The following is a 22,515-nucleotide window of genomic DNA, read 5'->3' on the forward strand; positions in this document are numbered from 1 at the left end:
CAACGACAAACAGAAAGTAAAGGTGATAGTAGCTATTTTGGCAACCATTTATTACTTTAGGTAGTACTATTAGATTTTTTTTTCCATTTCTTCATTTTACTGATTTGTTTTTGAATCACATGGTTACATAAATTAATTTTCCTGGCCATTTCTATCATAATTTTATGCCATTGTTCTGTCAACTCTGGGCTATCCCATTTTGCAACTATCTTTCATGTTAAATTCTAATCAGGGATCCAGCGCCAAAACATTAACCTAAAAAGTGACTGCAGAATCCAGTGAAAAATAAGTTTATCACACACATAATACATGGGTATAGCAAATTGCACAAATAGCTTGATGAGTTTTTATGAGGTAAACATTAATCAGCACCCAGTGGTGTGTACGTTCGTATGTTTTAATGCTTTATTAATGCATGAGTATGATTTAGTTTTTAGTGGCTTTCTGGTTACTAGTTATTTGTCTTTTTTTGGCCTAGTAATGGCAGAACTAATTTCTGATTTTCATTCTTACCAAGAGAGACCTTGGATCTTTGTGCTCAGAGGTTGTCATCATTATGTTCTTCTTAGTAATAAACATGACTCTGGTACATTCTTCTTTTGCTGAGATGTCCTAATTTCCATCCATTCATGTTTAGGCTATTTTTCATTTAATCCATATTTTCCTACTAATCATTGTCACTCTTTTATTTTGCTTTTCTAGTTTATTCACATAAGTAGCATCTGGAATTCTCTCTCATTTTCTGTGAGATCTTTGGTCATCAGACAAATAGCAGTTTGGACTCTGGCAGCAATTATTATTCTAATTCTTCTCATTGATACCTCTTTAATATTTTCTTTATATACTCAGATTATTGTTACCACTTCTTTTGCAATAAAATCAACACCACAGTCTTTTCACTTAGATATTGTTTTGTATGCTGATCTTATTCATTATTTACAGATTGCTTTGCCTCACAGTTTTCATTTCTTTGACGTGATCTCTACATAAACAACAACTCTTTGTTGAGCTTTGAGCCTGCCTTTTAGTAGAAAAGTTTGCTTTTATATTCACATTATACATGTCTGTTTTAGTAATTAATTTCCCTGTAAGCAAAAGAAACAACATTTTAGGTGAACTGTGTTTTCAGTTTAATATCCACTAAATAATTTGACATTTCTGGCGCTAGATACCAAAACCACAGTTGAAATAATCTTGTCAGTGTTACAGGTGTACTTCAGAGAGAAAACTGAAAGAGGAAGCCAGAGAAGCTGGCTACAAGTGTATTAGAATAGGAGACTAAAGTCTAGTTCTCTTTGGCTGTGTAACATTGCTCAAATCATTAGTTAGATTGTTGGATCTTTTTCTAATAGTTTCCTTATTCATAAACTAGAGAAGTGCCAGACTTCTCTGGGTTGCTGTGAGAAACATCTGAGAGTATGTGACTAATATAAAGTGCTCTATAAATGTAAAGTTTCAATTTAGACAGATTGAAATGGGCTTGAGCATTGGTTTCAGTAGTGATTTAATTATAGGGGGTTATTTGATGTGTTTGGTTTTCTTAATCCTCACCTGAGGATTTAAAAAGATATATGTATTGTTACTGGTTTCAGAGATGAAGGAAAAGGGAGAGAGAGATAGAAACATCAATGATGAGAGAGAGTCATTGATCAGCTGCCTCCTGCAAACCCCACACTGGGGATCAAGCCTGCAATCTGGGCATGTGCACTGACTGGGAATTGAACCGAGAACTCCTGGTTCATAGGTCGATGCTCAACCAATGAGCTACACCTGCTGAGCCCAAGGATATTTTCATTTATTTTTTAGAGAGAGAAGAGAAACATCGATGTGTGAGAGAAATATCAATCTGTTGCCTCCCATATGTGCCCAGACCAGGGATTGAATCGCAATCTTTTTGGTGTATAAGATGACACTCAGCCAACTGAGCCACCTGACTGGCTGGGCTGATGGGTTTTGTGATGATTCAGAGTTTAAAAGTTTCTTGAACTTCTCTCATAACAAAAAGTTAACAGACAGAAAGGATGCTCCTATTCCGGTACTGATTGCTGTTATAATATCAGTGTCCACTGTAGCTACCAAGCCACTTCATTTCACTTGTGCATGTCACATTTATAGGTTTCTTTGAACATCCTCTTCTTTAAACATCTTCTGCTATGAATTTGCTATCATTCATATGTGGCTTTGAACTGTGCTAACCAGATTTCTTCCATCTTCTCTCACCCCTTATGATTGATGTGTGTTGTTGTTTTTTATGACAACTGCCTTTCAGTCTACCCCAAAGCTTAGAAGAGTCATAGCTCCTTTTTTAATATATATTTTTATTGATTTCAGAGAGGAAGGGAGAGAGAGATAGAAACATCAATGATGAGAGAGAATCATTGATCCGCTGCCTCCTGCATGCCCCACACTGGAGATCAAGCCACAAATCTGGGCATGTGCCCTTGATGGGAACCAAACTAAGGACCCTTTAGTCCACGGGCCAACGCTTTATCCACTGAGTCAAACCGACTATGGCCGTGGTCGGCAAACTGCGGCTCGCGAGCCACATGCGGCTCTTTGGCCCCTTGAGTGTGGCTCTTCCACAAAATACCATGTCCTGGGCGAGTCTATTTTGAAGAAGTGGCGTTAGAAGAAGTTTAAGTTTAAAAAATTTGGCTCTCAAAAGAAATTTCCATCATTGTACTGTTGATATTTGGCTCTGTTGACTAATGAGTTTGCTGACCACTGGGCTAGGGCTTTAATTGATCTTTCATTCAAGGGGCATACCACTGAATTTTTTTCTGCATATGAGCTTTGTTAAAGGATGATTAAAAGACAAAACAGGAGAAGGAATAAAAAACTAAGAACTCAACTATAATAAAACTGTAAGAGTTCATTTTTGGATTTTAATAGTTAATTCCTAGATTTATAATAGGCTCGAGACAAGTTACTATAGAAGGGGTAAGATTAGTAATATGCAGTGATTTTCATTGACCACAATTTTCTTCAGAATCTCTGTTTACCAGTTTATTAACCTTTAAGGATGTTCTTTTTTAAAATATATATATATATTTTTTTTTATTGATTTCAGAGAGGAAGGGAGAAGGAGAGAGAGATAGAAATGTCAATGATGAGAGAGAATCATTGATTGGCTGCCTCCTGCATGCCCCCTACTAGGGATCGAGCCCACAACCTGGGCATGTGCCCTTGACCGGAACTGAATCCGGGACCTTCAGTCCATAGGTTGGCATTCTATCCCCTGAGCAAAACCAGCTAGGGCTAAGAATGTTCTTTTTAATCTTACCTCTGTGCCTTGGTGTGGAGCCTTCTCATTTATTGCAAGCTCTTATGCTCTGAAGTTCCCATTTCTATTAATTATATGCCTATTAACTTATTTTTGGCCTACTTATCATTTAAAGCAGCAGTCGCCAACCGGTGGTCCGTAGACCACTGGTGGTCCGTGAGGTCCAAAAGGTTGGCGACCACTGGTTTAAGGAAACCTTTGGAGCAGCGGTTGCCAACCGGTGGCCTGTGGACCACTGTTGGTTGATGAGGTCTAAAAGGTTGGCGACTGCTGATTTAAAACATCTTTTGCCTTTTTCACTCTGTTTTTTCTTCCCATCTTTGTTCCCTAATCACCCTGATGTCTCTGTGTAGGTAACAAGTATTTACAGTTACTGGTGACTCCTTCCAGAGATATACTCTGTACAATAAGTAAATTAATTCATACATTCCCTCTTAACCCTTTTAGAAAATATGTTATGGTATCATATTAATGTATGCTGTTTTTCATTTTTTTAAAAATTCATAATTTGGGAGATTATTCCATGTTAGCATATGAAGCACTCCCTCATTTTTTTTATTGTCTCTTGTCAGCTCTGCCTTGATCTGAAATTTTAGACACGTGAATAGTTCTCTGGGCGCTGAGGTATTTCTTCTGGGAATTCTTTTTAAAATTAATATACTATTTACCTGATAGGTTATATATACAAATAATCTCAGATTTTTTTCTTCATGTATAGAAAACCTAATTGTTATAATGAAACATGCTATTAAAATCTTAATAATATAATGAAATTATTTTTATTTTTATAGTTTGAATCAGCTTGGGTATTGACAAATATTGCTTCAGGAAATTCTCATCAGACCCGGATTGTAATTCAGGCAGGAGCTGTGCCTATCTTCATAGAGTTGCTCAGCTCAGAGTTTGAAGATGTCCAGGAGCAGGTAAAAAAATGAAACAGATAAAGAGAAGCAGGTGAAAGAATACAATTTTCTTACATTTAGGGCCTCAGTTTTACCACTTGGCCATGACAGTCTATGGTTCATTACAGAGGGAACATTCTAGAAATCTAAATTTACCAAAGTAAAAAATTTATAGTGAATATAGGTAGAATTTCTTCTAGAAACAAAACCATTTTTCCTTCCAATCCTGAACTTCTTTAATCCCTATAGATATAGATATACTTTTTAGATCACTAATTGAACTTTTTTTTATAGGAATCTAGTGTTGATTGAAATAACAGATCTTTGCCATTTTTGTGCACAAAAGTCTTAGGAAACATGAATTTTTTTATTACTGCCAACTTTATCAAATTCATAAATATAAAAAACTAAATGGAAATAATTTTTTTCTGCAGCTTTATTGAGGTATAATTGACTTATAATAAACTGCATATATTTAAATTAATAAGTTTTGACATATACACCCATGAAACCATTATGATAATCAAGAAAGTTGATATATCCATCACCTGTCCAAAAGTTTTGTGTTTTTTTATTGTTCTTAAATTTTGGTTTACTGTTAATACATTTTTAACCAGCTGAGTAAGCCATAGGCATCACTGCTCTATACCAAGGCTGTGTGGAATGTTACTTAGGGGTGGGTTCCCGAAAGGTAAAGAATACGTATAAGAACTGTTTCCTTTCTTTATGAAGTTTACTACCTTGCGTGTAAACTTTGTAATATTATTGATCTTCTTTCCCCAATCCCACAACTATTTCATCTGACTCCTTGATGAGTGAACTTAGGGGTGTTAGTAATGTCCATGTATAATATGTTGATTAACTACAGTATAATTTTGTAGAGTTATTGTGATTTGTTGACTTCTTAAAAAAGAATTATAAGAGAATAAAAATATACAAACTGTCATTAATGAATGATTTTTCACAGGCAGTCTGGGCTCTTGGCAACATTGCTGGAGATAGTACCATGTGCAGGGACTATGTCTTAGACTGCAACATTCTTCCGCCTCTTTTGCAGTAAGTTTCTTTTTCTTTTTTAAGTAATAAAAATATGGGATGTTCTTCAGAAAACTAATACATCTTTGGAAATCATTTTGGATATTTTTGTTATTTTTGTTGTTGTTGTTTTAGACATTTTCTTATTGACTTATTCAGATAATTTCTTCAGGCATCTGAAGAAATTCCAGTCCCGAAATTCTGAATTATTTGGTTAGAATTAAGCTATTTTTCTGGAGAAAATGGTTTAGTATTTATATTATGCCATCACAGAATTAATGTTCATTTTATTGTTTACCATTGTATCATCACACTTGTAGGTTATTTTCAAAGCAAAACCGCCTGACTATGACCCGGAATGCTGTGTGGGCTTTGTCTAATCTCTGTAGAGGGAAAAGTCCACCTCCAGAATTTGCAAAGGTAAGGATTATACTTGTGGGAAATTGGCAGAAAAATTACAATTAAAAGAGTGAGCAACCAATATTAATATGAAAGGGAAGAAATAATAAAATTCTAACATAAGTTTTATCAAAAAAATATCTGTTTCTAGAGAAATGGGATTTTTTTGTTGTTTATTTTTATTTGGGATAAATTTTCACTGCCTGAAAAAGCTCTGAATTAATCTTTAAACCTAGCCTTTTTTGTTCATAACAAAGTATCTAAAATACAGAATTTCCTAGCTTAACACTTGTGGAAGTTCCTTTACCTCTTTGATCTGCAATGAGTGTGTTTTGACAAGGAATCTCTCAGAATTGGTCTATATTAAACTTTGCTCTCTGAAATTATTTTCCTTGGGCTCTCACTGCCTCATTAAGTAAACGACAAGGCCACCGACAGCTTTCCCAAAGATGGACATGCCACTTGACCACCTGCTACTCCATCTCTAGAAGTACTACTAGTCACTCCAGAAGTCAACAAGTGTGTGTCTGGTTGCTTTTTGGGGTTTCTCACCTCACTTCTCGCTTTTATTCTATGAATTTCATAATCATAGCATCTTCCCTTTACAGGTTTCCCCCTGTCTGAATGTGCTTTCCTGGTTGCTATTTGTCAGTGACACTGATGTACTGGCTGATGCCTGCTGGGCCCTCTCATATCTATCTGATGGACCTAACGATAAAATTCAAGCAGTCATTGATGCAGGGGTGTGTAGAAGACTTGTGGAGTTGCTGATGTAAGTTATCTTGAAGAAAGTGTGTCTGCTTTTTTGTCCCAATAACAATTGCTGAACTCAAATATTAATTCATTATATTAGTTTATTGTGTTTTGGGCTTCTGTCTTTTGTAATTGTTTATATTGATGTCAAGTCTGTTTGTTTGTTTGTTTGTTTTGAGACTTATAAAGAACCTCTCACTTTTCTTCTGTTAGCATTCCCTCAGGAACATTTGGTAAACTGATGTATGTAATTTCAGCTCATGTTCACTGGATAGTGAAAGGCATATTGCCACTAAAAATAGTCATTCCTTATCTTTCTGTCTGCTTTAGAGCTTATTCTAGACTGGTGTCATCCTTTGAATTTTAATTTGCTATATCTCTTTGTGATGCCTTTGATTTATGGAGTGGAAGATTTACTGACAACATAAATAAAGACTGTATTACTCAAATCTATAGTAATCTATAATAATAAAAGCATAATATGCTAATTAGACCGGACATCCTTTTGGGAGGAAGCAGGGGCTGCAGACATAGGATCAAGGCATCTGCTGAGTCTTCAAGGGAGGGATCCAGGCAGTCCCCTTCCCCCCACCCACCCCTCATCTCCTGGCTTCGAGGGCAGATCAAGGCAGCCGCAGCTGTGAAGGCCTACTCTTGCACAAATTCTGTGCATTGGGTGGGCCTCTAGTTTTTAGATACTAAAGAAAAAAGTTAGAGTGATAAGATAATGGGGAAATGATATACAATTATAAGCCGCTTGAAATTTAATTCGAGTAAGTACAAAGTCGATGCAAGGAGACACTGCTTCAAACAGGACACGTGAAATGAATTAGATCAGTGTAATGTATACAATGCCAAACTCTGGGATTATAGCTGGTTGCAGAGTGGGTGCAGATCAGCAGCATAATGCTATTGTGAAATAAAAGCAATCTGTGCTCCAGGGGTCAGAAGTACAGCGTTTAAAATCTGGGACATAATCTATTGTGCTCTTTAGTCACTAGATTACATATGTATCTTAACCATTTCTTTTTAATCATCCAATCTTAAATGTGAAGGAACTGTCACAGTTTTGAGAATGATGATCAATCTTATTAGAAGGGAGAAAAAAATAGGATTTTGAAGGAAAATTAAAAGACATTTTGAAGGAAAATTAAAAGACATTCTTAGCCTGAAATAAAGATTTATTATGTGTCTTCAAATATATAAAGGGTTGTGTGAAAGGGTATGTCAGGAGTGGTTTAGAGACCAAATAAAGAGGAAATGAAGACTATGACAAACAATGAGAGGGAAAACTTCGATTTCCAGTGATGGAATACCTGAGAAATATTATTAGGAAAGATTTGTAGTTCTTTATCCAAAAATACTAAATAAACGGAGAGTCAGCTCTTCTAGGGGACAGCAAACATTCTGTCATCATGATAGGGTTCCCTTAATAACCACCATCAGTACCTTTCTATCACATGTTATTTAGTTTGTATTTTAGCCCTACAGAAAATAAACTAAGGATAGAATTGTTAGAAATAACTTTTTTTTTTTTATGGTTGCAGGCATAATGATTACAAAGTGGTTTCTCCTGCTTTGCGGGCTGTGGGAAACATTGTCACAGGGGATGATATTCAGACACAGGTATGAATATGTGACAACTGTTTTTTCCCTTCAAAAATAGTACATGAATCCCATGATTAAGTTTCTATTATACTATTAAATTCCATGTTATTGGAGAAAATGAATACTTTGTTTCATTAATGTTTGTTAAAAATTAGGCAAGTAAAACAAACAAAAAAATTGGGCAACTACTTTCACTACCTTCGTTATCTCTGTTTTGACGTGGTACTTGTAGAAATTTTGGGTTCCCCTATGATTTAACTTAACCTTTGGTCGGGCAAGTTTCTTTCCTACTACTCCTATTTGAAATGGTTCTTGTGAGCATTTGAAGCCTTCATTAGCATCTTTTCTCCATCTCTGTCATCTTTATCTCTTCATCTCTGATAATTTTCTCCTTTTTGTATATGGTCAGTAAGTCTCCTGTGTGAGGAGGATTCTTCCCTTCTAGCTCCTAATGTCACTCCATTCAACTTCTGTATCCAAATACATTACTTACAGTGGATTGGCCTAGCCATTTTCCTTTTTGATCTCTTAGGTACATTGGCACATTGCTGTCATTTTTAAATTATCTTCTTAGGCTGTTGTGGTGTTGAAGTATTTTGGGTCTCCTGACTTACTGATTATTTCCCTTTAGTGAGCTCCTTTTTCTGTTTCTTCCTTTTTGTGGGAATTCTCCAGGAGATAATCCTTCAGCCTCATTCACTGATCTTTTTATAAATTCAGCCATCATTTTGAGAATTAGGTTTTAGCCTTACCTTGCTTTTTCTTAACCACCATTTACTTTCAACAGACATTTTAATGTCTTTACTTTTCTAATCTCTAAAATTAAGGAAATTGAGTTTGTTCTGTCTTCTAACTCTCATATGTTTTTTAAATTTATTCTATTCACTAGGGTACTCATTGTTTTCCCTTATATATTTGGGCCTCTGCTTATTTATGTTCCCGTTTTCAGTGAATGGCACCGACAGTTACCTGAGGCAAAAACCTGGACATCAGTTTGATTCTTCTTCCCTACTCTCATCAGTCTCTAACTCTGTTATTCCATCTCTACTTATCTCTTATAGTGCTTAGTTCAGACATTTCTTGTACCATTCCCATGTTACCAGAAGGATGCTTGTAAAACACAAATCTGATCACGTATCTTTTACTTATAATCTTTTTATGGCCCTCTATTGTCCTTGGATGATGTTTAAGATCATTTAAAATCTGGTAGCTGTATCGAAGGGCTGGAGTGGCTCAGTGGTTGAACGTCGACCCATGAACCAGGAGATCTCCAGTTCAATTCCTATTAAGGGCACATGCCCAGGTGCTTGTTAGATTCCTGGTGGGAGGCATGTAGGAGGCAGCCAATCGATGTTTCTTCTGTCATCGATGTTTCTATTTCTATCCCTTACTCTCTCTCTAAAATCAATAATAAAAACATTTAAAAATAAATAAAAATAAAATCTGGTAACTATATAATGGAATACTATGCAACAGAAGGAAGAGGTTCTAAATCATTGATATAGAAAGCTCTCCAAGTTATCTATAATAATAAAAGTGTAATATGCTAATTAGACTGGATGACCTGGATGAAGCCGCAGCGCCATGGGCTGAGGCAGAGGCAGCCTGGGGCAGGGGCTGGGTTCCTTGCACAAATTTTGTGCATCGGGCCTCTAGTATCTATAATAATAAAAGCATAATATGCTAATTAGACCAGAAGTCCTTCCAGATGATCTTCTGAATGAAGCCGGAGCTTAAGGGAAGCCCGGGTCCCAGGTGCCAGAGGAAAGCCAGTGCCCACTGGCAGCCGGGGGAAGGAAAGCCTACTCTTGCACAAATTTTGTGCATTGGGCCTCTAGTTGTTTATAAAGAAAAACAAGGGGGTGCTGTGGAACAATAGCAGTGCCTCAGGGCCAAGGAAGTGGCTAGTTAGCCAAGCTGCTGGCTCAGGATACAGCTCAAGCCTCCTGTCCTGGCCCCCGATCCAGGGGCCTTGAGGAGCAGAGGAAGCAAATTCTCAAGGCAATAGATCAGTATTATTAGATGTTTAAGTGGGAGACAGACAGAATTCAGAAGAGGGAAATGCTGCACTGCATTCAGAGAGCCCTGATTCAGGAAGATCTAGATTATGAGTCGGATGGTAGAGTGCTGGAGAACTGGACCAGGCAGGTGGACAGTCACGTGGAACTCTTTGAGGCACACCAACTCCACTGGCCACAGTGGCAAAGCCAGCCAGGATAAGTACAAGAATGAGACAATCACATAGGCAGAAAACTTCAGTAATAAGAGGTCCTGGCAGCAGGACAACAACGTGAATTGGGAGAATGCAACTAATAATCCTGACCATTATGACATCACCTCAAGAATACCCAAGAAGAAAGCAAAGGCCTCCAAGAAAAGAAATGCTTCAAGACCAAAGCAGAGAGGGAAGCATACCCCGTAGACCTTCCCATTCAACCAGACCAGCCCACTTACTGTCTGTGCAAAAAGTTCTCCTATGGAGAAATGATTGATGAGTACCCCAATGAACAGTTCCACTTCCCCTGTGTAGGACTGAATCATAAACCACAGAGCAAGTGTATTGTCCCAAATGTCAAGGGGAGAAGGAGAAAACCATGGACAAAGCCCTGAAGAAATCTAAAAAGGAAAGTTTTTATAACAGGTAGGTAGTAGAACACTTGTTAAACAGTGAGGAGAACTAAGCTCTAGTATATTTGTTACATCGCCACCTTTGGTGAGTTGCAAAGACTGTAAAATGTATATTTTTAAAGAATGTTTTAAAAGCCTTTTTTGTCATTGATTCTCTGCCTTTTGTTTTCATTAATACACGTGTAACAAGAAAGTGGTCTGTGGGTCAACATTTCAGAAACTACAAATATAGGTTTGAATTAAACACTCAAAAAACACACACACAACAACCTGAAAAACAAACCAAACAAACCAAGGGGCAGAGGGAGGAAAGGGGAAAAAAACCCAGAATACTCAGTATACTATACGTTTTATTATGTTTGCATAAAACTTCTCTGGAAGGATACATAGGAAACTAATAATATTGTCTCTGTAGAGAACTGGATGTCTGGGATACTGGAATGGAAAGGAGGCTTTCAATATATTGTCCTTTGTACTCTCTGTATTTGTAACCCTTTCAGTGTATTTGCTAAGTTTCTATATTCCCATTCCCACACCAAATTCTATATGCTCTGGCTGTTTTTTCCCCAGAATTAGCTATGACCACATTTAGCTCTCAGCCTTAACACATGCTTTCTTCCCTCTGCATGGAACATATCTCTACCCCCCATTCCTGCTTTGACCACTACCTCACATGTATCCACACTTTGCCCCTGTCTTCTCATCTTCAGGTCTTGATATGACAAACTATTTTCTCGGAGAAGCCTTGTTTGCTGACATACTCTTAAGTTATTTGCTTCTTCTTTCATTTCATCCATCATGGCATTTATCACACTGTATTGTAACTAATTGCCACTGTATTATAGCTGTCTAATCACTAATTGTAAGCTTCTAGAGGGGAATCTGTGTCAATCTTGTTCATTTTTATGCCTCTGTAATCTAATAGTTTCTGACATAATATATAGGAACTAAAATATTTATTGAATGAAGTTCTGAATCTATACATCAATTCTGACTTTCTCTTTAAGTTTCAGTCCCATGTATCCAGTAGCCTGTTAGATATTTCTGCTTGCATGTCTCACATTTGTCTCTTACAATTTATGTTCTTCCCCCACAAAGCATATTCCAACTCTTGATTTTTTTCATTGCAATTAAAGATACAACAATTAAAGATACAACTCTTCATCCACACTTGAAACTTTGCAGTCATATTTGATGTCTCCATATCTCTCACACTTTATATAGTAAGTCACCAGGTCTTGTTGATTCTTACTGTTATCTGATCCATGTCTTATCTTAATGTTGCCAGATCCATGTCCTATCATCTTATTTTGGTTCCTGTTTTTTTTTCACACAAAGGTTGTTGCTGTACCTACCTGATTTATCTTCCTACTCTCCCAAGCATTTATCCCCCTCAATTTATTCTAATAACAGCTTAACCTTTCTTAAAATAACCTTGTTCACATTATTTATTTTCCTCTTAAAAATAAGCTTCACCCTGCCCTAACTGGTTTTGCTCAGTGGATAGAGCATCGGTCTGCGGACTTAAGGATCCCAGGTTCGATTCCGGTCAAGGGCATGTACCTTGGTTGCAGGCACATCCCCAGTAGGGAGTGTGCAACAGGCAACTGATCAATTCTCTCTCATCAATGTTTCTAACTATCCCTCTCCTTTCCTCTCTGTAAAAAAATCAATAAAAAAAAAACAACCAATATATATATATATATATTTAAAAGAAATAAGCTTCACCCTAGCTGGTTTGGCTCAGTGGGTAGAGCGTCAGCCTGCGGACTGAAGTGTCCCAGGTTCGATTCCGGTCAAGGGCACCTGCCCGGGTTGTGGGTTCAATCCCCAGTAGGGGACATGCAGGAGGCAGCTAATCAGTGATTTTATCTCATCATTGATGTTTCTATCTCTCTTCCTTCCTCTCTGAAAACAATAAAGATATATTTTTTAAAAAATAAAATAAACTACAGGGAAACTTAAAAAAAAAAAAAAAAAGCCCGGCCGGTGTTGCTCAGTGGTTGAGTATCGACCTATGAAACAGGAGGTCATGGTTCAATTCCCGGTCAGGGCACATGCCCGAGTTGGTTGCGGGCTTGATCCACAGTGTGGAGCGTGCAGGGGGTGGCCGATCGGTGATTCTCTCTCATCATTGATGTTTCAATCTCTCTCCCTTCTCTGAAATCAATAAATATACATATATATATAAAAAGAAACAAGCTTCTTTAATGCCTATGAGATAAAGAACTTTGAAAGACTTTAAGGAATTTGCACTTCAAGATTTTAGTCTCATTTTTCTTTTTGGCCTACTGTTAATTTTGGTCTAATTTCTTATTTTGGTGCTTGTGGTAGCCAATCAGCATTTTCTCATTTTCTTAAATATTTTTTTAATACGTTTTTATTGATTTCAGAAAGAGGAAGGGTGAGGGAGATAGAAACATCAATGATGAGAATCATCAATTGGCTGCCTCCTGCATACCCCTTACTGGGGATCAAGCCTGCGGCCCAGCCATGTACCCTGACTGGGAATCAAAACTGACCTGGTTCCTGGGTCAATGTGCATTTTTCTCATTTTTAAAAGGTCTCACACATTTATTATTGAACCAACCTACTACTGCAGAAAAAAAGTCAGTAGAGCAAAATCATGAGTCCATTAATTTTCCAATTAAAATGCCCCAACTGTCCAGACAGTATCAATCTTTTCAATCATTTAAAGGTGTAGGCAACCTGGATACAGCATAAGTATGTGAGTCATCTCTTGTGTGATTCCTCATAGACCCAGTTTGGTTCTTCTCCAATGTCTCCTCTTCGAGTTGTACCTGATTTTATTACCAGTTTTATCCAAATCCATTGGGGAATGGGCCGGTTCTACTTTTGTTGCTTGGCCAGGAACTTCTTGATCCTGAAAGACTTGTCGGAAGACATGGTGAAGAACCTAACGCATGCACCTTGATGGTGGAGAAATAGCTCGTTTTCTCATTTTCAACCTACCTTCGAGGTCCTTTCTCTTTTTTTAAAATTTCTTTATTGAGTTAGGTATTACATATGTGTCTTTATCCCCCCATTATTCCCCCAACTCTCCCCCCACACCCACTCATACCCTCACCCCCTGTTGTCTGTGTCCATTGGTTAGGCTTATATGCATGCATACAAGTCCTTTGATTGATCTCTCCCCCTTACCTCCACACTCCCCTACCTTCCCTCTGAGGTTTGACGTTCTGATTGATGTTTCTCTGTCTCTGGATCTGTTTTTCATCAGTTTACGTTGTTCATTATATTCCATAAATGAGTGAGATCATGTGATATTTATCTTTCTCTGACTGGCTTATTTCACTTAGCATAATGCTCTCCAGTTCCATCCATGCTGTTGTGAATGGTAAGAACTCCTTTTTTACTGCAGTGTAGTAGTCCATTGTGTGGATGTACCACAATTTTTAATTTTTTTATTTTAATTTAATCATTATTGTTCAGATTATTACAATTATTTCTCCTTTTCCCCCCCATATCTCCCCTCCACCCGGTTCCCACTCCACCCTCTGCCCTTACCTCCCCCCCACTGTCCTCATCCATAGGTGTACGATTTTTGACCATCTCTTCCCGCCCCCCCACACCCCTTTCCCCCCCGAGAATTGTCAGTCCACTCCCTTTCTATGCCTGATTCTATTATATTCACCAGTTTATTCTGTTTATCAGATTTTTTATTCACTTGATTTTTAGATTCACTTGTTGATAGATATGTATTTGTTGTTCATAATTTTTATCTTTACCCTTTTCTTCTTCTTCCTCTTCTTAGAGCAGTGATGGGCAACCTTTTGAGCTTGGTGTGTCAAACTTCGCCAAAAAACTGAGCATAATTCGGGTAGTGTGTCACTTTGAGGAAAAAACTAACTCGAAGACTCTAGTCGCAAATGTTTCATCCTCAGGAGCAGCAAGTGTTTCATCCTCGGCACACGGCCGTGTGTCATCAGAAATGGCTACGTGTGTCAGTGCTGACACGCATGTCATAGGTTCGCCATCACTGTCTTAGAGGATACCTTTCAGCATTTCATATAATACTGGTTTGGTGGTGATGAACTCCTTTAGCTTCTTATCTGTAAAGCTCTTTATCTGACCTTCAATTCTGAATGATAGCTTTGCTGGGTAGAGTAATCTTGGTTGTAGGTTCTTGCTATTCATCACTTTGAATATTTCTTGCCACTCCCGTCTGGTCTGCATAGTTTCTGTTGAGAAATCAGCTGACAGTCGTATGGGTACTCCCTTGTAGGTAATTAACTGTTTTTCTCTTGCTGCTTTTAATATTCTCTTTGTCTTTTGCTCTTGGCATTTTAATTATGATGTGTCTTGGTGTGGTCCTCTTTGGATTCCTTTTGTTTGGAGTTCTGTGCGCTTCCTGGACTTGTAAGTATATTTCTTTCACCAGGTGGGGGAAGTTTTCTGTCATTATTTCTTCAAATAGGTTTTCAGCATCTTGCTCTCTCTCTTCTTCTGGCACCCCCATAATTCTGATGTTGGTACGCTTGAAGTTGTCCCAGAGGCTTCTTTCACCATCTTCAACTTTTTGGAGTCTTTTTTCTTTTCCGGTTGAGTGTTTGTTGCTTCTTTGTATTTCAAATCTTTGACTTGATTCTTAACGTTCCTCTAGTCTGCTGTTGGGTCTCTGTATAATATTCTTTATTTCAGTCAGTGTATGTTTAATTTCTAGTTGGTCCTTTTTCATATCCTTGAGGGTCTCATTAAATTTATTGGCCTTTTCTAGGAAATTCTTGAAAAACCTCATAACTGTGGTTTTGAACTCTATATCCAGTCATTTGTTTTCCTCCATTTCTTTCGTTTGTGATCTGTTTCCTTGTCTCCTCATTTTTGCTGCTTCCCTGAGTTGGTAGGGTGGCTTTGTGTGCTAGGTATCCAATGGGTTGGCCTCCCCAGTTACCTGAGGTGGACACTCTTGGTGCTCCCCTTTGTGGGCTGTTTGCACAGTCTTGTTATAGTTAAGTCTTGATTGTTGTTGGTATCACTGGGAGGAATTGACCTCCAGGCCAATTGGCTGTGAGGTCCCGCTGTGTCTATAATGGAAGAATTGCTGTGCTGGAGAAACGCTTATTGGGCAGGACTTGTTTCAATGGGGCTTTGGTGCTCACCGAGTCTGCCTCTTGAATGTGTTCCTTATGACAGTAGTAGAAATATGGTGTCATCTCACACAGACCACTAGATACACTAGCTTCTGGATCTCCAATGGGGTGCTGGTCAGCTACTGTCTGAGGCCACTCAGCAGGAGCTACAGTGGGAACTACAGTTTTCTCCTCTTTGCTTGGGGTTTGGAGGTTTTGGAGCTGTCTGACTGGAGTTGCAGTTTGTTTGGTTAAGCTGGGATAGGGCAGGCTATTTATATGCAAAAGTCGCTACGTGGTGCTTGGGTGTGTTTGTAGATTGTGTGGGGCGGGGTCTTAGGGCATCACTAGGCTAGGGCGTGGCAAACAGCGATGGCTACCAGTCAGCCCTCTCTGCGTTCCTGCGTTTCCAAGTCCCCGCGACCCACACCACAGTAAACGATTGCTGGGCCGAAACCGGTTTGGCCCAGTGGATAGAGCGTCAGCCTGCGGACTGAAAGGTCCCAGGTTCGATTCCGGTCAAGGGACATGTACCTTGGTTGCAGCCACATCCCCAGTAGGGGGTGTACAAGAGGCAGCTGATCGATGTTTCTCTCATTGATGTTTCTAACTATCTCTCTCCCTTCCTCTCTGTAAAAAATCAATAAAATATATTTTTTTAAAAAAACCAATGATTGCTGGGCGCACCTCTGCAAGAAAGTCACCCTCACTTTCCGACCTGATGGCCGACAGTCCAGTGTCTCCCCAGAAACTGGATTTCAGAGTAATCGGGAGCTTGTCTCCCTTCGGGTTGAAAAAAAGCAGCACATCCAATCGCCCGCCACCAGCCCGATTCACGCGCCTCCGTACCTCAGCTTTTCAGTGCTTGTGCACGTCTCAGTGTTCTTTTCTCTTTCCTTCTAGTTGTAGAACTTCCACTCAGCCAGCTTTCCTGTGGTTCTGGGTGATAGATGTTTTGTCTTTTAGTTGTAGTTTTAAAATTGTTGTGCGAGGCAGCACTTTAGGTGTTTACCTATGCCACCATCTTGGTTTCTCTGTACCCCAATTTTTTAATCCACTCATCTGCTGATCGGCACTTAGGCTGTTTCCAAATCTTAGCTTTGGTGAATTGTGCTGCTATGAACATAGGGTTGCATATATCCTTTCTGATTGGTGTTTCTAGTTTCTTGGGATATATTCCTGAAGTGGGATCATTGGGCCAAATGGAAGTTCCATTTTTAGTTTTTTGAGGAAACTCCATACTGTTCTCCACAGTGGCTGCACCAATCTGCATTCCCACCAGCAGTGCATAAGGGTTCCTTTTTCTCTGCATCCTCTCCAGCACTTGTCATTTGTTGTTTTGTTGATGATAGCTATTCTGACAGGTGTGAGATGGTACCTCATTGTCGTTTTGATTTGCATCTCTCACATGATTAGTGACTTTGAGCATGTTTTCATATGTCTCTTGGCCTTCCTTCTGTCTTTTAAAAAATATCTATTGAGGTCCATTACCCATTTTTTGATTGGGTTGTTTATCTTCCTTTCGTTAAGTTGTATGAGTTCCCTGTAAATGTTGGAGATTCCTTTCTCTTATTTGCTTTTGAAATCTTACCCACACTCCCTATGAAATCTTTTCCTGACAACTCTTCCCCAAGATTTATGTTTAACTTCCGATGTGTTTATTTTCCAGACCACGTGTTTTGATATTTGAAAAGTTACTTTGTGACATATTTTTTACTGTTATTTAGAAAGGTTGTATTTGTGTAAAGTTTTTTGGGTTTTTTTGAGGTATATTAATTTAACTGGCAAAAAAAAGGACTTCCTTTTTATTTGCATTTCTTTCATTGTGAGATAATTTTCTATTAAAATTTTAATTTCTTACCATTACATATTAAAGATAGCAGCCCTCTTATCTGTTGATTTCCCCATTTTTTCAATGTTTTTTATGCTTGAAAAGTTCTTTACTATTCCAAAACCAGCTATTTACTGAGATTTTCTTCTGTTTTATGATTTCTCTTTTATATTTACTCATTAAACCAACTGCAAAATTTATTTTTATAACTAGGGTTAAGAGCTGGTTTTTAAAAAATGTTTTCAACTCCTTTATTCTAGTAACAACTATTAAATAAGACCACCAGTTACTGTAGGAGGAAAGGATTAACTTTACTTATATACTTAATTCTTTATAAATATCTGCATTTGCTTTTGGACTTGTTATTCTGTTGTTCAGTGGTTGATTTTTTTTTTATTTTTAAATATATTTTATTGATTTTTTTACAGAGAGGAAGAGAGAGGGTTAGAGAGTTAGAAACATCAATCAGCTGCCTCCTTCACACCCCCTACTGGGGATGTGCCCGTAACCAAGGTACATGCCCTTGACCGGAATCGAACCCGGGACCTTTCAGTCCACAGGCCGACGCTCTATCCACTGAGCCAAACCGGTTTCGGCTGGTGGTTGATTCTTGAGCCAGCCACCTATTATTTTAATCATGACAACTTTATGATTTTAATATTTGTAGAGTAGCTCTCCTTCATATCTTATCTCCCTCACCTTTGTCTGTTTGGTAGCTGGGGAGATATTCTTTTTATCTTTGTATCTTATAATGCTTCATTAAATATATATTGGTTCATTGACTACCAGTTAGAGGGTTATCAGAGGACTTAAAATTCTGAGAACACCTCTTAATTTTTGGCCACTTGATATAGTACCCATTCAAAGGCATTTTAATATGCTGTAGGGATAGGAAAGTAAATAACTAAGACATTATTATGTCTTACTAAGTATGGTTTTAGTAGTTGAGAATGTGTACAATGAAACTGCTTTGATAATCGTAGAAACTAATTCTTACTAGCAGTGAATACTTTTTTACATATATAAAGTTATTTGTTTCTAAAATTTCAAGGGGAGACATTACGTTATTTCTTTGCCTTTTCCTAAAATAAAGTTTTTGTAAAGATTTACTTATATTTGTTTGCATCAATAAGTAAAATTTTCAAACTTCTCATTTTAGGTAATTTTGAATTGCTCCGCTCTGCAGAGTTTATTGCATTTGCTGAGTAGCCCAAAGGAATCTATCAAAAAGGAAGCATGTTGGACAATATCAAATATCACAGCAGGAAATAGGGCCCAGATCCAGGTAATGTCATAGCACCTGTGTTTTTTGTTTGTTTGTTTTTTTGCATATTTTTATGGATAAGTACAATTTTTTTTTCTGTCAATCATTAAAATGTATATTTTAATGATTGCCTTGGAGGCCACTTACTGCCAACATTGTTCTCTTACTTGGTCAGTCTGCATCTTATTTTTAAAAAAACCCTACTTTAAAGAAGACAAGTCTTTTGAACTTATACTTGGGCCTTGGTATTTCCCTCTGCCTTTAATATTTGATGATTTTCCAAGATTGTGCAATAGTGTCTTGTATTCTTGCAGTTTTGTTGGACTTTATGCTAAACAGGTTAGCTTTACTCTTGCCAAGTAAAACACTTATTTTTTATTGGACTCATGTATTAGATTGCTTTAATTTCTCATGAACCCTTGGGGACCCATTTTTCTCTAGCTGGTTATCTGTGCTTTCCTTTTATTCTTATACTAGGAGCCCAGTGCACCTTGAAAGGAACCGTGGGCCATAATTCTGCGTTGGGCACAAGGGCGGGTCTTGGCCCTCCAACCGTGGCTCCCGGTCCCCTGTCTGCTGGCAGCCCTGCTCTCGCTGCTGCCACTTGCACCTGCTGACGGCACAGAGCAATTGGGGCCGGCACCAGCAGTGGGTGTGAGTGGTGGCTGCTGCCCCGATCGCCCCTCAGGAGCAGGGAGAGGTGGAGAAGCCCTGAGGGGCAATCAGGGCCAGCAGTTGCTGATGGCACCCGCTGACGGCGCAGAGCGATTGGGGCTGGTGACGAGCGGCAGTTCCAGAGCCGGTAGTGGGTGCGAGTGGGGCTGGCACTGGCAGCAAGTGCGAGCACCAGGCGGGACCATGGCGTGCGGTAACAGAATTTTCAGTAACCACCAGAGGCTCGCCCCGATGACAGAGACCGGCGCCCTGCCTTGGTCTGGTGCCCCCACTCACCTGCTCCATCATCCCACCGCGGCCAATGCCTGCCATGTTCCGTGCACACACCCTGGTGGTCAGCGCACGTCATAGCAACTGGTTGTTCGGTTGTTCTGCCGTTTGGTCTATTTCCATATTAGGATTTTATAAATATAGATCAGTGAGAGAATAACCCAAGTGGAAGATTAGCAGTGGTCTAAAGTAGGCCATGAGAAAGGCTGGAACAACAGCTTGAAAAACAATTTATGAGATTTTGAGCTGAGTGGAATCATAGAGGTCATCTAATCCAGCATTCTTGTTTATAGATGAAACAGACTCAGAGAAATAAAATGATTTGCTCCAGAGCATTTTGAGTAAATGACAGTACCAAGATTAAGTGTTTTTCTGCTAAACTTTGCTTACTTCTCTCATTGGTGTAATAGAAAAAGTTCTTGTCCAGGGAAGCATGGATTAATCATCCCCTAACACAGTGATGGCGAACCTATGACGCGTGTCAGCACTGACATGCGTAGCCATTTCTGATGACATGCAGCTGCTAAGGCGGCCGCATGCTGAGGATGAAACATTTGCTGCTTCTGAGGATGAAACATTTGTGAAATAATGTTTTTTCCTCAAAGTGACACACTACCCGAGTTATGCTCAGTTTTTTGGCGAAGTTTGACACACCAAGCTCAAAAGGTTGCCCATCACTGCCCTAACAGAATGCTGTTAGGGACTGACATTGGTAGCTATTGCAGTTCATAGCTTACATACAAGGGGATTTCAACTGCAGTTGATTGCTTGCTATGCACCAGACTGTTATGTAGCACTCAAGTTAATTTTATGTAGGAAATGATAGGAACCAATTTTAGTACTTGAGCTAAGGAGAAACATGAAGAAAATAATATGAGGAACACTACTTTAGTATTAGTAGATGAGAGGGATTGAGTAAAAGTACTCTGTTCAACTTCAGGCTATTCTGGTAATCTGGATTGAGGTGGTGGCTTGGAACAGGATGGTGGCAGTGCTAAAGGAAAGGAAAGAATGGACCCAGAGCATTTTAAATTGAAAATGTAAAAGATGTGGTGAATGATTGAATTTAGAATAAATACAAAGAGAGCCTTTGTGAATTTGACAGATTTGAAAGGAAACCTGGTATAGAGGCCAGATGATGTGTTTGAGGCGATTAGCAGATCTAAAGTAAGCTGTTGGCCATCCTGGGTTGGGGTTCCTGTGAGAAGGGAGTTACAACCAGAGAGTTACAACATACATGTCAGGGTGGATGCTATGAGAGAAATGAGAATAGCAGAGGAACAAAGAATTGAACTTTTATTATGGGTGGACCAAGACAGGATAATAAAAGATAAAACTCAGAGGTAAAACTAGATTATAAGGTCACAGACTCCAGAGAGGGTGCTATTGATATCAAGTATGACCAAAAGGTTAAGGGTAATGAGGATTTAACTCCTTCCTATTTATTTTTAACAGGGGGAGGGATGTCATTAGTGAAACCACCTGAAAAGTTAAAATTAGTATCATGAACACTTTTTAAAAAAACATGTTTTATTGATTTTTGAGAGGGAGGAAGGGGGAGAGAGAGAGAGAAATATCGATCAGCTGCCTCAGGCATGCCTCCTACTGCGGTGTGAGCTCAAAAACCCAGGCATGTGCCCTTACTGGGAATCGAACTTGAGACTTTTTGGTGCACGGGATGATGCTCTACCAACTGAGCTATAGCAGCCAGGGCATATCATGAACACTTACAAATTTTTGTTTCATTATTTGTTAATTGCAGTTAACATTTAATATTTTATATTAGTTTCACATGTACACCATAGTGCAACAAATCTTATACTTTTTCTGCCCATTTAATTTTTTCTTTAATTTCAGACTGTGATAGATGGCAACATTTTCCCAGCCCTCATTAGTATATTACAAACTGCTGAGTTTCGGACAAGGAAAGAAGCTGCTTGGGCCATCACAAATGCAACTTCTGGAGGATCAGCTGAACAGATCAAGTAAGTACTAGCCAGGTAGCATCTTATAAATTAAAGGAAAAATTATTTTCTCTACCATTTAAGAATACTCAATTCTAGCCTCCTGGAAGATTATTCTCAGTTTCATAATTAGACACAAATAGATGTTTTATTCCTTATACCTTTCCCATGCCTTCTTGCAGAAATAATTACAGGGGTGGCTTCAGCGCACTATGGAGCTGCTTGGTTAGAAACATCTTGAGTAGTCTAGAAGGTTACATGTAGAATCCTTAGAGTCCAGCATTAATAGTTAACTCTTGCTCTTTCTAGTTTAAATGGCTTAATTGGACCAGACTTGAAAGAGAGGTATATCTTAGGGTAAAGTGCCAAATTCAGTGGAGGCAAGTGTTATAGTATACAGTAAAGAGAGAGAAGGATTTGTATTAGCTTAAGACTTAAATGGCCTCTTGGGTAGTAGCAGCTTATAATCTTAACTAGAGTCCCAGTGCATGAAATTCGTGCATGGGTAGGGTCCCTAGGCCTGGCTGGCAATCAGGGCTGATCAGGTTCCCTACCTCCCTGCCGCCTCCTTCCCTCACTCCCTCAGCGCCCCACCTCTGCCACTGGTCGCCTGCCATGTTCCGCGCTGTCCTCTGGTGGTCAGCGCATGTCATAGCGAGCGATCGAACTCCCGGTCGAACTCCCGAGGGGACAATTTGCATATTAGCCTTTTTGTTATATAGTACTAGAGGCTCAGTGCACGACATTCATGCACTGGGGGCAGGGGGGCATCCCTCAGCCTGGCCTGCGCCCTTTCACAGTCCAGGAGCCCTC

The 22,515-nt window shown here is 38.9% G+C and overlaps 1 protein-coding gene and 2 pseudogenes across 3 annotated transcripts in view; 2 read left to right on the forward strand and 1 right to left on the reverse strand.

The window, feature by feature from the left end:
* The window catches only part of KPNA1 (karyopherin subunit alpha 1), a 77,366-nt gene that overhangs the window by 46,596 nt on the left and 8,255 nt on the right, over positions 1–22,515 (forward strand). For all 3 annotated transcript variants that reach the window (XM_054713927.1, XM_008146670.3, XM_054713928.1), the window contains 7 exons: positions 4,075–4,206; positions 5,153–5,241; positions 5,541–5,640; positions 6,228–6,391; positions 7,920–7,998; positions 18,689–18,814; positions 21,596–21,723. In XM_054713927.1, the coding sequence (XP_054569902.1) occupies positions 4,075–4,206; positions 5,153–5,241; positions 5,541–5,640; positions 6,228–6,391; positions 7,920–7,998; positions 18,689–18,814; positions 21,596–21,723 (818 nt within the window). The remainder of the gene's footprint in view (positions 1–4,074; positions 4,207–5,152; positions 5,242–5,540; positions 5,641–6,227; positions 6,392–7,919; positions 7,999–18,688; positions 18,815–21,595; positions 21,724–22,515) is intronic.
* Positions 9,088–10,625, forward strand: LOC114233406 (inhibitor of growth protein 1-like; annotated as a pseudogene).
* On the reverse strand, positions 13,361–13,515 carry LOC103290747 (60S ribosomal protein L39-like; annotated as a pseudogene).

Source organism: Eptesicus fuscus, chromosome 3 (genome assembly GCF_027574615.1).
Source record: "Eptesicus fuscus isolate TK198812 chromosome 3, DD_ASM_mEF_20220401, whole genome shotgun sequence".
Taxonomy (NCBI): Eukaryota; Metazoa; Chordata; class Mammalia; order Chiroptera; family Vespertilionidae; genus Eptesicus; species Eptesicus fuscus.